The following is an 18,223-nucleotide window of genomic DNA, read 5'->3' on the forward strand; positions in this document are numbered from 1 at the left end:
GCAGATGTCATTTAAGGAGAGTATTTTTCTTGTTTACATGCCTTGTTTAAACTCTGTTTTGGCCGCTTTCTTTTTGGTCCACTGGTGTTTTTTGAGCTTCTGGACTCCTGTTCAAAGTTTAAAGAACAATAACCAGCCAAATGTAAAATAATGTCAATTGAACCAACTGATGACTCAACAGTGAACCAAGTCATGCTGGCCCTGCACCAAATGGACCGAGGCCAAAACCTGGAGTTGGCACCGGTCCCTGTCCCTCTTCTCCATAGATTTGCACTGAAGCAGAGCCCAGAGTGCAGGATTGGTTAATATTCCATCATGAAATGCTGCACGTGTGAGTGTGTGCCTCCATCGAGCCTGCCCCTGCAGGGGGAGGATCCTGCAGGGCTCCTCCAGAGGGAAATGGGGAAATGGGGTTTGGAATTCAACAGCCTCAGTTCCTGCAGTGTCACCCCCCCCCCCTCTGAACAGAGCTTCCTGGAAGGGCTGGAGAAGGAAAAAAGGGAATAAACATTCCTTTCTGCTTCTCTTGCCCTCTCTTCATCTTTGCCTTCTCCTCTTCTTCCTGCTCAGAGTTAAGTTGTTATTCTTACTCTGTTATCTGTGTTGGAGTTACATTACTTTTAGTTTCTTTTTTTATATTTCTTCTCATTTTTGTTGTTGCTGTAAAGCAGAAATTAGCTCTGAGGTGCAGCTGAAAGCATGAGCTGGTGAATGAAGCTGTGTTCCCACATAGATACAACTCCAGGTCCAGACCAGTGTTAGATGTTCCACTGGCAGCAGGAGAGTCTTGATTTTATTGTGGTTTTCTTTTCCAGAATAGAAGAAATTAACTTCCTCATTGCAAGTCTAAATTTATTTATATCTTGATGATTATTTGACTGTGGAAGGACTGTACTGCAGCTTTGAGGCTTTTCAGCCAAGAGAAGAGAAGAGAAGGCTCCAAGGAACCTTGAACCCCTTCCAGTGCCTAAAGGGGCTTCAGGAGAGCTGGAGAGGGATTTTGGGCAGGGAGTGACAGGACAAGGGGGAATGGCTTCCCACTGCTAGATGGGATATTGAGGGTGGGCAGGGCTGGCACGGGGTGCCCAGAGCAGCTGGGGCTGCCCCTGGATCCCTGCAAATGTCCAAGCCAGGTTGGACACTGGGGCTTGGAGCAAACTGGGATAGTGGGAGGTGTCCCTGCCCATGGCAGGGAGTCTTTCAGATCCTTTCCAATCCAGACCATTCTGCTGCAGTTTAGTTGAATCTTTTACTGCCTTTCTTTCTGTGTCATGAATATTTTTCCATGTATGTTAGAATCAGCTTTCCAGATGTGTCTCTCCTTTCCTAGCAGCATCATTTTGGCAGCCTGCACACAGTCCTGTGATTGACACGAGCACTGGACACGGCTCATGCTGAGCTCATTAATGGAACAAGTCCTGTTTAATATTTTAAACTCAGTTCCTCTGGTACAACATTAATGTGTGCTGGAATAAGGGCTCAGGTCTGATAGATGCTGACTGTGGAGGAAGAGCCAAAGTGCTGGGGCTGCTCTGAGCTCATGGATCTCGTGTGATCCCTGCAGAATGTCTCAGTGCAGTTCTGCTGCTGCTCAGTTCCAAGTGCTGGCCCGTGGAATTGGTGTGTCAAAGGGTCAGGGTTAAGACAATACATTTTTGGCTCTTGGTTAGTTTGCAAGGTTCAGAAAACTAAAAACCTGCTTCCAAGACAGGTAAAGCAGCTCTGAGGCTGCTGAGATCTGAAACGGAACCCCAGGATCCACAGAAGTAGGAAAAGACTTTTAATGTTATTGAGTCCAGGCTGTGCCCATCCCCACCCTGTCCCCAGCCCAGAGCACTGAGTGTCACCTCCAGGAATTCCTTGGACACTCCAGGGATGGGGACCCAAACCTCCCTGGGCAGTTCCAATCCCTGCCCACCCTTTCCATGGGGAAATTCCTGCTGCTGTCCACCCTGAGCTCCCCTGGCCCAGCCTGAGGCCGTTCCCTCTCCTCCTGTCCCTGTTCCCAGATCCCAAATCCCCTCCTGTCAGGAGTTGTGCAGAGCCACAAGGGCCCCCCTGAGCTTCCTTTTCTCCAGGCTGAGACATTTCTTGGGTTGCACTAAAAAAAAATAAAAAAGGTCTAATTCTACTAATAGTTTTGCACTTTATTGTACAGTGCATTATTCTTGCACTGTCCTGGTCCTGGCTCCCCTGTCTGAGCTCTGAGCGTGTCCCTGTGCCTGTGATGTGTCCACAAGACTGAGTGTGTGAAAGGCAGGTTTGGGATGATCCTCAGGCTGTAAACACAGGTAGAGCAAATGGCTATTTTATCATCCAGCAAAGCATAAAAAATGTGTATGCCCAGCATAACTTGGTTCCATGTTATTATGTGAAGTTTGCATTTAAGTATAGAGGTCCTGGCTTCTGTCTGGGTCTCTTTTTTTGCTGCCTCTTTATTTAGGGAAGGAAGAGTGCACAATGAAATTTGAAAAGCAGCACAAAGCTTTGGAAAAGTAAGCCTAAGTTGATTCATAAGAAATAAATTCTACCCTTGAAGGTAAAACTTTCTGGCTGCTTTACTGGAGCGCTGTAATAAATATAAAAGTTTAGAACATATAATTTAATTATCATATTCTGGCCATAAATGCTTTAGGTCTGTAGTACATTTGAAGTCCCAAGAGCTCTGGCTGAAGTTGCAGCTGCAACATCAATTACCATTTATCCATTCCAAGAAAGTTTTGCCTGTGCCCTTGAAACCTTTACATTCTGGAGAGGCTCCAGAGGGAGCGCGGCCGCTCCGGTGTCACCCCTGGTGCTGCCCAAATGGCAGCAGGAGCCATTTCACAGCAGGGCTGGTGGCTCTGGGACTGCCAGCAGCTCCTGGGGGCTTCCAGGAGCTCAGAGTTCCCTTGGCAGGATGTTCCTCAGGATTTGGGATAGCCCAGAGAGCTCAGGGTGGTGGGATGTGGCTCAGGATTTGGGAATGGCTCAGAATGCTCATGGTGGTGGCTCAGGGTTTGGGAATGGATCAGAGAGCTCAGGGTGGTGGGATGTGGCTCAGGATTTGGGAATAGCCCAGAGAGCCCAGGGTGGTGGGATGTGGCTCAGGATTTGGGATAGCCCAGAGAGCTCAGGGTGGTGGGATGCTGCTCAGGATTTGGGAATGGCTCAGAATGCTCATGGTGGTGGCTCAGGATCTGGGAATAGCCCAGAGAGCTCAGGGTGGTGGGATGCTGCTCAGGGTTTGGGAATGGCCATGGTGCAGGCTCAGAGCAGGCTGGAATCGCTGCTGGCTGTGGGGAGCTCCGTGCTGTGTTGGGAATCTGCACATCCCTGTTCTCCTTCCATGCTCGTGGTGTTTGCCATCAGTGCTTGTTTGTTTTGGCAAAGCCAGGGGTCTGCAGGCAGCTCTGGGTGTGTGAGGGGATGGTGGGAGCTGTGTCCTGCCCCTGAGACCTTGCTGCTTGAGCTGCATCTCCTGTTTTAAATTTTAGCAGCATTTACTGGTGCAGGGCTGGAGGAGGGCCATTGCTGCCCCCCTGCCTGCACACCAGGAGTTTGTGGCTCCAGCAGGGAAGGGAATTTGGCCTTCTGGAGTGACACATCCCTGACAGTGCCATTATCTTGGCCGTGTCACAGACACGCTGCACCGAACCAGACCGTTAGTTGAGAATCTGATTTCCTGGCTTATCAGGGCTTTTTAATACAGTGTTTATCTGGGTGTGTGATAAAGGAAACCGTGTTAATCGTCCTGGTTCTCAGAGCAGCTGGAAAACAGAAATGCTGTGGGCTTTTATTTACAGGCTTTGGTTAAATACTCCAGAGTAGATTTTTTTCATTTGTTTCTCATTGAGGACATGCTTGTCATCAAGACCAGCACTCCCACCAAAACCATGCAGGTCTCCATTTTAAACAGAAAATAGGAAAGAGAGCTGAAGAATAGGTGGGTGTGTAAGGAAGTTACGTGGAGGGAGGATTTGTGGCTTTGTGAGCAGTCAACACCCCGGGACTCCTTGCCTTGGGCTCTGTCACCTTGTGGTTTGTGCCTCTGTGCCCCCTCTGTGACACCCAGCCAGGGCTGGCTCTGTGTCTGCAGAGTTCAGGCAGCCTGGGCTGAAAACCTGGGTTCTTACCAATTTTCAGTCTCTTCAAAATGAAGTGAAAACATTTCAAGAGACAGAAGAAACCAATGGTTCAGGTTCTCAGCAAAATGCTTTTCTGGAATTATTTCCAATTGGCAAACACAGTTCTATTTTAGTAGTCGTGACAAGTCTAGTGTCAACAGCCTTGGATTAAAATCTTTTCCTGCTTGAACTGAAAGCTACTTCCCTGCCTAAGAGGATATAAAAATAATTAATAGTTTCTCTAGTTAATGAAGAAATAAATAAACAATTCAAAAAATGTAATCAGGCAGTGTCCACAGCCTAGTGTTTACATTGTTCTCATTGCTGGAAGATAAGAGGAGGCCCAGATGGCAATGACATTGAAAATGGTTCCTTTACCCTGAGTTTGGTGATACCACTTACACCAGTAAGGAAGTTGTTTTTAGGAATCTGTTCCCAGTAGTGGTTCAGCTGGGGTGTGTGGTGGGCCAGGTTCTGGTGTCTGGGTGTGGCCAGGAGTGAGTTCTGCTTGGACAGGACGGGCTCTGGGCTGACCATCCCCTCCATGCCCTGGTGAAAAGAGGTGCAGGCTGGAAATGAGCAGTGATTTGGGTTCCTGGAAGTGTTCCCCTCGTCGTTGTCTCACTAGAGTTGTTTTTCATAGGATCAGAGAACTGTGCAATGGTTTGGGATGGAAAGGAGCTCAAAACCCACCCAGTGCCACCCCTGCCATGGCAGGGACACCTCCCACTGTCCCAATGTCCAGCCTGGCCTTGGGCACTGCCAGGGATCCAGGGGCAGCCACAGCTGCTCTGGGCACCCTGTGCCAGCCCTGCCCACCCTCACAGGGGAGAATTTCCTCCCAATATTTCACCTAAACCTACTCCTGAAAGTTCAGTACTTTTGTGATTTTCATTTAATAAAGCAAAATAACAGGAGAGTGGTGTATTTTTGAATTCCATTTCAGTGTTGGTGGGTTCAGCACATGTGGCTGTGCCCGTTCTGTGTGTTGGGGAGGTTTTCTGTTCTTCACTAAAGAGGAAAAAAGAGAAAAACAAACAAATTTCTCCTCAGCGGTGCCTGCCTGCCCTGCAGGTTCATTCTCCGGAGAGAATCCTCGTCCCCTGCAGCTGCTCCGTGTCCATGGCTGGTGGAGGGGCCAGAGCCCTGTGCTCCTTGTCCGTGTGTCCGTGTGTCCTGTCCGTGTGTCCGTGTGTCCTGTCCGTGTGTCCTGTCCCTGTGTCCGTGTGTCCTGTCCGTGTGTCCGTGTGTCCTGTCCCTGTCCGTGTGTCCCTGTGTCTGTGTCCATGTCCCTGTCCGTGTGTCCTGTCCCTGTGTCCGTGTGTCCGGGCTGTTGCTGTCACCATCCCCCAGCAGGTCCCTCCCCCAGCCGTGCTGCAGTGACCCTTGAGCCGGGGTTGAAGTCTCTGGTGAATGATTAACCCTCAACTCCAGCACCGGGGCAGCATCTTCATCAAACCTCCCCAATCCCATCCCACCCTTCATCAAACCTCCCCAATTCCACCCCATTCACCAAACCTCCTCAATCCCACCCTTCATCAAACCTCCCCAATCCCACCCCATTCATCAAACCTCCCCAATCCCATCCCACCCCATTCATCAAACCTTCCCAATCCCACCCCATTCATCAAACCTTCCCAATCCCACCCCATTCATCAAACCTCCCCATCCCACTCTTCATCAAACCTCCCCAATCCCACCCTTCATCAAACCTCCCCAATCCCATCCCACCCCTTCACCAAACCTCCCCATCCCACCCCATTCATCAAACCTCCCCAATCCCACCCCATTCATCAAACCTCCCCAATCCCACCCCTTCACCAAACCTTCCAATCCCACCCCCTCATTAAGATTTCCCATCTCACTCCCTTCATTTAGGTTTTCCATTTTGCCCCCATGTGATCCCATGACAGGAAATGGTAACCACATCTATGCCAATAAATAAAATCAGATTATATATGGATAGTTTCTGAAAAACACATGGGTGTGTATTAAGTTTAGTACTCCATACCAATACCTTGCCTCCTGAAACAAAATTTAATCAGAGTTTTTACACATTTGGAACCCTGAAAATTAGGAGGTTTTTTTTTCCTGTCTCATCTGTGCTGCTTGATTTTTTTTTCTTTTATCTAGATAAGACTGATAGTTTATTATTAGAGTTCTGTTGAGTTGAAGGCAGTTTCTGTAAATACTGAAAGGCATTCTGCTATTATATGATCTCAGGGTGTCATTTCCCTGCCTTGCCTGTTCCTTAGGCAGTGCTCACAGTGTGGCTGTAGGGGTGAGGGCTGGGTGTGAAATGTCAGCCTGCAGGAGCCCTGCAGTCCCTCCTGCTGCTGCTGCTTTGCTGTCTGGCAGCTCTCCACACCGTTAGTAAATATTGCCCTTATCTGATACAGCCAGGCTGGGCAGATATGCCTGCAGCCCGGATTAGATTGCTGGCTACTGCTTTATTAATCAATGTAATCATTTATTTTTAGTTTTCTAAGTCATATCATCTGTTTTCTTTCTCATATTACATTTTCTGCGGTGCTGGTACAGAAAATGAGCCCTGTTTAAAAATTAAAGGTGACTGAAAAGTTTCAGTGGAATATGTTTGGCACTGTCATGGTTTCCCTGACAGCTGATGAATGGTTCCTTAAAAATGCTTTTGTCAGAAAGTTGAGAGGTATAAAGAGTTTTATTTTTATATCTAAATTAGCTGTCTTTGAAATTATACATAGAAAGATGTTTCCATCTTTTTCTGGTTTTAATAATTTCAATGAAGCGAAGCTCTCATTATTTAAACTCCAAGCTCCCAGCCTGTGCTTCAGTGTTTAATCTGAGATATTCAGTCTTAGAAAAGGAGCTACTGGGCCTGAACCTTTAGAGCAAATAAGGCATCTTAGAGTAGCCACACAGTGATTGCTGCTTGTAGAAGGGGCATTGCTTGGTTTTGAGATAAGTATTGGGGTTTTTAATTGGGTTTTTCTGCATATGACAGTCTAAAAGTAGAGACACAAATTCCTCTTTCCAAATGTATCAGTAAGCTGGGGAGAGAACAGAAAAAAAAAACCCAAAAAGAGAAGAAATTAATATGTGTGTCACATGAAAGGAAGCAGAGCTCTGAGGTCAGAATTACTTCTGATGGTTAGACAGGTATGAGAGCAAAGAGCCAAGGGCAGCTCTCAGGGCTGAGGTTCTGCTCTGGGCTCTGGGCTCCTGAAATCCCCGTGGAGCAGCAGCACAGCAGGAGCAGATGTGCATGGAATCCTCAGTTCCTTCCCCACGAGCTCTGACAGGGGACAGGGCTGTGGGATGTCCCTGCAGAGCTGTTCTAGGAGGGGACAGGGCTGTGGGATGTCCCTGCAGAGCTGTTCCTCGAGGTCTGTGCACTTGAGGAAGGCAGAGAGATGAGAGCAGGATGAGCCTGTAATTAAAGCTGTGTGTTCCTACAGACACCACATAGATGGGACTGGCTTGAATTACACCATGGCTTGGGCTGGGTTGTGCAACCAGGGGGGTTTATTAAGGCTCATTGCTCTTTAGAAGATCACAAATTAATTGGAGAAGCCAGGAAAAGCTGTGCCATGGCTGGGGAGCAGGGATGCACTGGAATGGGAGGATGGGATGCACTGGGATGGGTGATGGGATGCACTGGGATGGGTGATGGGATGCACTGGATTAGGATGATGGGATGCACTGGGATGGGTGATGGGATGCACTGGGATGGGATGATGGGATGCACTGGATTAGGATGATGGGATGCACTGGGATGGGTGATGGGATGCACTGGGATGGGTGATGGGATGCACTGGAATAGGGTGATGGGATGCACTGGGATGGGTGATGGGATGCACTGGGATGGGATGATGGGATGCACTGGATTAGGATGATGGGATGCACTGGATTAGGATGATGGGATTCACTGGGATGGGTGATGGGATGCACTGGATTAGGATGATGGGATGCACTGGAATGGGTGATGGGATGCAGCCCATGAGTGAGCCCTGCTCCAGCTGACAGAGCTGTGGGGTTGGCAGGGCCATGCAGGAGCCGTGTGGAGCATTCCACAGATACTTGCTGAACACAGAGCAGCAATGTGACAGATTTCACTTCTTCTCCAAGTTCTGCAAAGAAACATTCTTCCCTTTGGGAAAAGAGAGGCCATTTTCTTCCCTTTTTCCCTCAAGTTTGACTCATTCTCCTCCATTCCTGCTGATGGCTTTGCACCACCCTTGTTCTGGTCTTTGCTCTCCTCTTCCCACTGTTCTGCCAGCACATTCCTGTCTGGTGTTTTCCCTTCTGCTCAGCCCTCTCTGCTCTGAGGCACAGCTCAGCTTCTCCCTCTGCTTTTAGGGGGTCTGCACATCCTACAGGTCTTTGCCTGCCTGTGCTGTCTCATTTTTTCCCCCTAACGCAAGTAATTTTCACTTCTCTGCCTTCTGGTTCCATTTTTGTCAAAGTGAGAACTTCATTGACACATTTATTGTGGTTTGACTTTGATCCCTCTGTGTTTGAGTGGGAGGATCCTGCTCCTTGTCTTTTGGTTGCCTCAATCCCGGTAGGAAAGAACAGACACAATGGCAAAGTCCTTTGGATCCGTGGATGGATGGATGGATGGATGGAGATGGGGATGGGACTTGGGACACATGGACCTGCACAGGCAGAGCTCCCAGGTGTTGGAATGTCTTCATTTGGGATGGAATTTTAAGGTTTGCGTGAGCGTGTTGGAGCTGTGGGTTTTTTTTTTTTTTTTAATGTGTGACCAAATCTGTTCAGGCTTCCTTGAGGAGAGGAAAAGGAATTTTCCATGCAAAAACCATCCCACATACAAATGTTAAGCCCACATCAGGGAACGTGGATGGTCTGGAGAGATTCCAAGGAGAGGCACCAAAACCTTAAATAAAAGTGTAATTTTTCTAGCTTCATCTGGAGAGTGGCTGGAACCCTGGTGAACAGGATTTTCTGTGAAAATCAGTTTCAAGTGAAGCAGGCAGCATAGAAATCGTGGTTTAGGAGCTTCAGACTTAGTTGGAAATCACAGAATAGCTGGAGTTGGAAGGGACCTCATCCAGTCCAACCCCCTGGCAAGGCAGGGTCACCTGGAGCAGGGGACACAGGAACGTGTCCAGGTGAGTCTGGGATGTGTCCAGAGACTGGGCAGCTGTGCCAGTGTCTGCCACTGTCCATGGAAGGAAATTGTTCCTCATGTGCAGGTGGATGAGCTCAGCAAGCTGAGCCCTTGCAGGGCTGTGGGGCAGTGCCATTTTTGGGGCTGCAGCTCTATAAAATCATCCCCTAAGCTCTGGCCCAGCACTGCTGGGTCAGCCCCGAGGATTAGGAGCAGCTCCAAGGTGATTATGATGGATTGTTTGTTGTTCTAAGAGGGATTTGGTTTTTCCCTCGTAGCTGGGCTGGGTGTTTACATCCAGATCCTGAAATGGGGAATATTTCTCACTCTTTTCCCAAGCTGCTGGGGTGAAATGATCACTTGTTGCTGTGAATATTTGTTACTATATGGCCCAATTTGCACAATCTTGCATAACACTATCCCAGCAGAGCAGGCAGTGGTGGTGCTGGGAAGGGAGCCCTTGTGCAGACTGCAGGGAATGTGGCAGTAATGGAAACAATATGGAGTAAGAACGTGTTTTAAGAGTCAATTTTAAAGGCTGGGATAATTGTGCAAGAAACTTGGCTTCAGAAACGTGTAAGGGAAGGAATCTTGATGCAGCCAAATGGGCTGTGAAAAATCCCTACAGCTTTACTTGGGTTTTACAGGAGTCCTTGTTTAACTGTTTGTGTGTGCAGAACTGTCCCACCAAGGTGGGGACAAGCCATTCCTGGCAGGTACCAGCCCCGTGTTCACCTCTACCCCAGTTAAAGATATTTTTCTGCTTTGTTTCAGCCCTGGAATGAGGTCAGATGTAAGCTCTTCTCCATCCACCACCTCAGCAACCACGGGACCACCTCCCAAGCTGTGCCTGGTGTGCTCTGACGAGGCCTCTGGGTGCCACTACGGGGTCCTGACGTGTGGCAGCTGCAAAGTGTTCTTCAAAAGGGCAGTGGAAGGTAGGAGCTGCCTGCATGGCATGGCTGCTTACAGCTACATCAGCCACTTTCAAACCCAGCATCCATGGTTTTGCTAGAATCCCACTGAACATGCCATCCGTGAGATCACTGATCTTGTCGTGGTAAATCACATTGATAATGGTGCATTATCCCAAGCGTGGATTCCATTCACGTTGATAAAATGCTCCCATTCACTCGGTGTAAAAGAATTTATTGTTGTCTTGGCTTTTGTCTCTTTCATTTTCTTTCACTGTTGTTTTTGTTTATTTGTCCCATTTTTATACAAATATCTGCCTGTGTGCAACAGATTCCTAAAGTTTGTGATTTTTCAATGTAACTTCAGTTGCTTTGTGTAGAAAACTCACATGGAACACGGTAAATCTGTTGTGAGTGAGGTTTTTGTAGTTTTACAGTTCTGTAAACAATGCTGGCTGAATTGCATCCATGTCCCTGGGTGTTATTTGCAGGGACACTGGGTACCAGGGTGTGGGATTGGATCACTGAGATTTCTCTCTAGTTGTGATTAGAGAAAATCCTTCTGGAAAACGAGTGTGAATAAGGACTGTGTGATTTTTGGGTGGGTCAGTAGCCAGTCTGTGGGACTGGGTTGTACCCCAAGATCTGACTGTGCTTCAGTGTCACATGCAGGAGAAGTGGAGCATGTTCCCAGTGTTTCTGGGAGCATCATTCTGAGTTCCTTGGGTCTGAAGAGCATCATTCTGAGTTCTGGCCCTGCGGGTTTCCTGTCTTGTGCCTTCCTCGTGCAGCCCTGGCTGAGCCAGCCTCTCTCTGCTGACATTTGTGCAAGTTTGGGTCACTGGAGGACAGGGAAGGCTTCTGACCAACACAAGGCACCACTGAGCCCTCAGAAGCAGCACTTTGCTCCAATTCCTGGCTCACCAGGGCCATGGGGAGCTCCATGGAAGGGCAGAGCCCCTCACGGGGGTCAGGAAAGTCAAGTTCATGTCGTGGTTTCTGCTGGTCACAAAGGGGGGGTGGTGGCTCTGTGGCAGCTGCAGCATAGCAAGGCAGAATGAGCTCAAGTGCAAAGCAAATAATCACCTGTACCTTTGATTAAAACATGGTCACCAGAGATCCCTCAGAATTCAGTTTATCAGGCAGCTGGACGTGTGCCATAGCCATGGGTTTGCCTGTTCTCAAGCTTAAATAATAATAAAAATAAAAGTATTGATACAGGAAGGAATCACCCCAGTGATTTCTTTTGGTTTTGACACACCATAAATCAACTGTCTTGATATTAAAGATGTGAGCAGGCTTGTGGCACTCAGTTCCTCAAGGCTCACCTCTGCTTCCATTTTGATTGTGCCACAAATTATCCAACTTTTCACAGAATCCCAGAATCATTAAGGTAGGAAAAGACCTCCAGGATCATCAAGTGCAGCCTTTGATGGATCACCACCCTGTCAGCTGGGCCATGGCACCAAGGACTGAGCACCCTAAATCCTGCCATTCATGGCCTGGATGTTTGCAGGACAGCTTCCAGGACCTCTTAGCCTTAGTCTTCACTTTAAGGAACAAATAATTTGGTTTTGTCTTTTATAGGCATTTTTCTTATTAGGAACACATGTAAAAAGAATTTGTTCCTGCAATATCCTTTTTATTAGAGGCTGCCAGGCACCTGTTAGTGTTCAGATCAAGCTGACTCTGCACACTCATTATCCAGCCTTTAGCCAAAGCCCTTTTTTCCACCTTTGCCTCCAGGTCTGTGTACTGTGACAGAAATAGTCACAGAAACTGGAAGTGTCAGTGTCTAGGGAGTCAAAATAAAGAGCATTTTTTTAGCAAAGAGTAGAACCAGAGGAGGGGAGGAAGGGTGAAGGTGGGACAGCAGCTGTCGATTTATGTGCAGCTCTTCAGGCCTTTCTTCAGGAGCCCAGGCTGGCCAGAGAGAGCCTTTCCTAGTCCTGGAACACAATTTCCTGCTGTTTCAGAGCCCCAGCCCTGCTCAGCTCCCAGCATTTCCCCAGTGTACCAGCCTGGGTCCTGCCCAGCTGCTCCCACCTCCCTCCCTGCCTGCCTGTCCCTCTCCCTCCTGTCTGCCCCACGTTGGCCTCGCTCATCAGCACTTGGCATTCCATCCTCCAGAGTCCTTTGTCTGCAATTCCCATAATTTTTCTGGGCTGCTGTGCTGCAATGGGCACAGAGCTGTTGGTGTCAGAGCCAGCAGGGACTGTGGGCAGGATGGGCATGGGGATAGGATTGGCCAACCTCTGAAAAATGCCCCTGTGTGCTCCAGATCCCCCTGGAAACACCTGCATTGGCTCACTCCTGGTTTCTCCAGGCTGTTTGTGGAGTGTCTGGGTTTGACAGCCCAGAGAACCAAAGCGTGTTCCCTGGGCAGCAGCACACGTGGAGCACCAACTTCCCTTCATTTTCCCCCAAAATGACAAGAGGGCTTTGATCTAACACAAAGAAATCGTGTGGCTTGGTCCTGGAAAAAGCAAGAATAGGTGAGCAGTAAATGGAGGACACCAAGCATTGGTGCACAGGAAGGTTTTTGTGGGGAATAAAATGGAGCAGCTCAGAGACTCCTGACCTGCAGGGTCTGCAGTGATGTGTGGAGCTGTGCTCTCATCAAACAGCCTGGAGGGACGTGGAGCTGCTCTCTGTGCTCCACACGGCATCAGTTCATGTTCTCTGTGTGTTTCTGTGTGTTAGGATGCTAATGGCAACCAGAATGGGCAGTCAAGGAGCTGCTGTCTGAATTAATTAAACACAAAGCTGGCACAGGGGTCAGGAAGGCTCCTCTTCCCCAAGTGGAAGAGGTAGGGGGGTCGCTCAGGAAAACATTCCTTGGAATATCAGCTTGAGACACTTCACAGAAGTTTGGCCAAAGCCATAGGAATGAACTCTGCATGCCCATAATTTTCACAGCTGACTTGTAAGAAATTCCTTCTCCAAGCTGTTTTCCTGTGAGAAAACTCTTGGACTCTGTTGCTAATAACTCAGTATTCGGAAAATCTATTTGTTTCTCACAATATTGTACTGTCAGTACTTTGCAGTACAGTGTAAAAGCCCGGGCTGCAGCTTTCTGCTCTCTGGAAAAACATGCTCCTTGACCCCTGTCTGGAAGATGGATCTATTCTTTGGTAATACCTTTCCCTAAATAAGTTCCATGCAGACATTCATTCACTCACAGAACTCTTAGAATTAAGAATAGATACTTCTGTTGCTCTGCTCTAAACAGCTAAGAAATACAGTTGTTTTAATATATGTACTTCAACTTGTCATGTTTTCAGGGCCGGTTCTGCTCTGAATCTGTGAATCCAGATAATAAAAATGTCAGAGAGTTTGGTTTGTCCAGGTCAGGCTGTAAGTTACAGGAAGGTTCCATGACTGTCCAGCTGATGAAGCTGTGTCTGTGCTCTGTAGAAATGTTTACAAGTGTTTTCTCAGAACGTGTTTGTGCCCATTATTAATGTCTCTTGTCAAACTGTTTAGAGAAATGGGAAACCTGCTGTTGAAGGCGGCTTTGGTAAATGCAAGGGGAAATAGTTTCAAAATGAGAAGTTTGCCCGATGTTAACAAATAGAGAACAATATTTCTACCTAAACGCTTTGGGGTCCAGACACGAGGGATGGCTTTGGGTGTGTGTAGTCAGGTGGATTCAGGTGTTTTTGCAGTGCAGCAGGTGAAGGTTTGTCGTGGTCCCCGCTGTGGCTGAGGTGGCTGTGCCCGGGGGAGCTGACATTTGTGTGTCTGTGTTTGTGCCCAGGGCAGCACAATTACCTGTGTGCCGGCAGGAACGACTGCATCATCGACAAGATCCGCAGGAAGAACTGCCCCGCCTGCCGCTACCGCAAGTGTCTGCAGGCGGGAATGAACCTGGAAGGTACCGCAGGGGATGGGCTGGGACAGGGATGGGACAGGGACTGGGATGGGACAGGGATAGGACAGGAATGGGATGGGACAGGGATGGGGCTGGGATGGGACTGGAATGGGACAGGGATGGGACAGGGGAAGGGATGGGGCAAGGATAGGGAAGGGCTGGGGCAGGGATGGGACACTGCTAGGGCACTCATGGGGCCCTACTGGGGCAAGGATGGGCAAGGGATGGGACACTGCTGGGACACTGCTGGGGCACTACTGGGACAGGGACAGGGCTGCGACACTGCTGGGGCACTGCTGGGACAGGGCTGGGACACTGCTGAGTAAGGGCAGGGCTGGCACTGCAGCCTGGGCTGCATTTTTGGGTATTGTAACCAAAACTGGCCAGCATTGCAGCCTGGGCTGCATTTTTGGGTATTGTAACCAAGGCTGGCCAGCATTGCAGCCTGGGCTGCATTTTTGGGTATTGTAACCAAAACTGGCCAGCACTGCAGCCTGGGCTGCATTTTTGGGCATTGCAGGAGAGGCAGCAGCGTTGGTGCTGACACCTCTCCTGTCTGTGTGTTCACACACACGAACAAGGGTTTGTTTTTCGTTCCTCTCTGAACGTGAGACAGCAGAACTGCTGGGGAACACCTGGAGGGAGGTGTAACTAACACCTGTAGGAGGCTGTGGTGTCTGAGTGACCTGGCACTGAGACCATGGAGGACAGGGATGGGGATTGCATCTTCATGTGCTTTAGGTCATGGTGTGGGTGCTTCTTAAATATCTGTCAAAAGTTCTCCAGAAAACGTTGGTTAAATTTAACATAGCACCACATCCTTGTTCTGTGCTGAGTCCTGAAGGCCACATCAACCAGAGATTTAGCAGCAGTTATAAAATGGCATAAAACACTTTTATTAGTGTCAGCTTCATTTTATGTTTGCTATTTTTCCCTGAGCAGCAGAGATTAACACAGCACTTACTACTGCAGTTATCCTGGTGGTACCTGTACAATCAAAATTGTCAGATAAAATAAAAATGTCAAAGATGCATTTGTCAGCTCCGAGGATGAGCAGAATTGCATTTGAGTCAGTGGTAATATCCTTGGTGAGGTGTAAGTGCTAAGTTCAAGAGCTCCATGCAGCACAGGCTGTGTTAGCACATCCTTCCTCTGCTGCTGCCAGCCTCTGCCAGGAGGTCCCAGCCTCTCCTCCTGGGCTGCAGGGGCTGGTCCTGCCCTTACAGGCAATCCCCTCCTCAGGGAGGCTGGGATGCTGCTGCTCTCTTTGTTTTTGTGGAGCTCTCATCATGGTCTGGGTGCAGGAGGGGAGGCTCCAGCCAAAACCTTCAGTAGTGGGTTCTGAAATAAATCCCTAAAGGACACTCAGTGTCTCCCAGGAGCTGGGTTTGGGTTTTGGACACTCCCAGGGGGCTGGACCTCATCCTTCAGAGGTCAGAGCAGGACAGGCCTCTTGCCTACCCCTGGTGTCCATGGGGACAGGTCACTGCCCTGCCAGTGTGCCTGGGAGCAAGGACACAGCACAGCAGAGCCTAAGGGCAGCTTCAGTCATGCCAGACCCCACAGGTTTGGTTTTGGGGTGGAAAAGAATTTTGGTTAAGGTTATTTTGTGTTTTTTTTCTCTTTGTGGCTGTTTTCAGGATAGATCTGTGATACCCACAGATTTATCTATTGAAGAAGTGCTCCCCCAGTAAGGAATAACTCTGTCACACTCAGGTTTGGTGCTCCCATGGTGAGCTTTTCCCTCCTGCATCCCTTTCAGTGCACGCCAGTACTGCTGTCTGTGGCTCTGGGATCAGAGAATTCTGGAAAGTTCTGGGCTGGGAAGGTCTCAGAGCTCCCCCAGTCCCACCCTCCCCAAGCCCAGGTCACTCCACCCTGGCCCTTTGTGCAGCACAGAAATGCAGGGGATGACGTTGGGCTCTTGTCACTTCTCCACATGGGGGCTGGAGCCCTTCCAGAGCAGTTTGTCTGAATTTTGGCACGGGGAACCCTAGAGAATAGTGAGGTTTTGGAGGATGGATTTTGTTATATAAGTTGTTGGAGAAGGTGGGGAAAGGGGAAGCTTTTATGGCTGAGAGGGAAAAGGAATCCAGGAAGTCAGCAGCACAAAATGGAAGAACCCAGAGGAGTGTGAAGGGGTGAAAAACACCCTGAAAACAAAGATTTTGGGGACAGATCTGAACAGATGGAGAAGTGGTCATGCAGAAAAGCAAACTGTGAGGCAGCATAAAGTACAGAAGAGAGTGAAATCCAGATTCTTTTATCATGTCTATTTTAGGGCCACAGTTCAGGAATGACTGTTGCTGAAAAGAGAATTAAATTTGCATGTTTTTTAGACAGTAATTTCTTTTTGAAAAGTCCCCAGCTGCATTCTCAGTGCATAAACAATATTTATAGCAAAGCAGTGAATGGTCAGAAGAGATCCCAGTGTCCACCAGTCCTTGGGCCCCTTGCACTCACTCGACTTCCTGATGGATTTTTTCCAGGAGCCTGCCCCATTCTGGGTATCTCTGTTTCTAATACTTACAGTGCATTTCACTGTTAGGTATTGGGTAGAAAACGAATTTATTTTTAAATTCATTTATTCATTCATTCTGTCGTGCAATATTTTCATTGATCTGTTCTTGTCCTGAGTTAAAAGTGGCCCTTTCTAGTCACTGGATAATTTCCTATTAGTATTTTTTACCATAAAGTCATTAAGGTTGGAAAAGACCTCAAATCCACCAGTCATCCTTTGGCCCTGCTTATCTTCCTTTTCTGGAAGTTTCTTTTTTTTCTATTGCATGTTTTTTGGGGTGTAGGTGGAAAACCATCAAACTATCAAGCTGCAGGTACCAGAGATTTACACAGCACAAAGATGATATTTTATACTCCAGCCTTTATTTCCTTGAGTTCTCATTTCCTCTCCCACCGTTAATTGGTGTTCCTTGGCACCCTTTCTCTTTGTGATGTGCTGGAAGAAAAGATTTATTGTTAGGTTTTATGCCTGTGAAAAAACAGTCTCATGATTTTTTTGGCTTTTCATGCCTCATTTTACAGTTAAACTTGGCAATTAATTAGGTTTTTTTTCCTGCAGTCTTCACTTGGGATTTATTTCAATTTTTTGAGGAATCTTTAGTTCTTTCTCGTTCTGTGCCCTGCAATGGGCTGGTTCTGGTTGCCAGTTCAGGAGGGCAGTGCCTGGTGCCCAGGGGTGGTGCCAGGTCCCCCCCTCACCTGGCTCAGGTGCCCACCTGGCTCAGGTGCTCGGGCCATCTGCCCCCAGGCAGGGAGGAGGAAGCCTCTGCAGCCTGGTGGATGCCAACCTGCAGGAGGTTGGGGCTTGGGGAGGATTTTTGTCTATTTTTAATAGAAAATCTTGGATGTTTTTCTCTCCATGCTGAGTTTATCTGTGGGGGTTATCTCCTGTGAGGTGCCCTCGGGAGCTGGCTTTAAATTAGTAGTCTTTTTATTATTTAAAAATTAATTGCAAAGAAATATATTAGCTCAGCCTTTTTTTTTTGTTTGTTTTTGTGAGGTACAACTATATATCTAAGTCAGGACTGGTAACAGCCTAATAAAAATTCTTGCATAATAATTTGTCTTATCAGATCTGTTTATTTTGATTATAATTTTATCAGGCTTTCTGGGCTGGAAATACTCCATCCAGGTGTCTGCAGGAAGCTGAAGGCATGTGCTTCTAAATTTAAGTCAAAGCAATTCATTTGCTCTTCAGAACACGGATAATGGGGCAAAAAAAAAAAAAAAAAAAAAAAAAACCAGAATATGAAAGGATTTTGAAGCAGCCATTTCCAAATTGAGAATAACAAGAAGCTCTTTGCTCCAAGGAAACAACTATTGCTATTCCCTCATGGCAGGCTTGGCACAGGTGGCCAGTCTACAAAACTTTGGGAAAATGCAATTTCTGCAAGGCCTGTAGAGGATTCCTTGTCTTTGGCAGTTGTTTCCCAAAGAGGTAGAAGCAGATCCGGGAGGGGTTTGGTGTATTGGCCTTGCTGCATTTTGGGTGCTCAGGGAATTCTGGACAGCTCAGGAGGAGCTTGGGATGCACAACCACGTTGTGGTGCTTGATGGGGCACGGATTTATCTGGGAAATTGCAGAGCAGAAATGAATAAATGAAGTGAGGCAGCCAGGGAAGGAGCTGAGCTCCTTTGGTCTCTGTTAAACTGAGTTCTGTGTGGCCGCCTGCATCCAGGAGAGCCAGAGCCAAGC

The 18,223-nt window shown here is 48.0% G+C and overlaps 1 protein-coding gene across 3 annotated transcripts in view; it reads left to right on the forward strand.

Annotated features, from left to right (window-relative positions):
* The window catches only part of NR3C1 (nuclear receptor subfamily 3 group C member 1), a 56,569-nt gene that overhangs the window by 24,741 nt on the left and 13,605 nt on the right, over positions 1–18,223 (forward strand). For all 3 annotated transcript variants that reach the window (XM_014888295.2, XM_014888294.2, XM_014888296.2), the window contains exons 3-4: positions 9,994–10,157; positions 13,894–14,010. In XM_014888295.2, the coding sequence (XP_014743781.1) occupies positions 9,994–10,157; positions 13,894–14,010 (281 nt within the window). The remainder of the gene's footprint in view (positions 1–9,993; positions 10,158–13,893; positions 14,011–18,223) is intronic.

The sequence above is a fragment of the Sturnus vulgaris genome, chromosome 15 (genome assembly GCF_052056855.1).
Source record: "Sturnus vulgaris isolate bStuVul1 chromosome 15, bStuVul1.hap1, whole genome shotgun sequence".
Lineage (NCBI taxonomy): Eukaryota > Metazoa > Chordata > Aves > Passeriformes > Sturnidae > Sturnus > Sturnus vulgaris.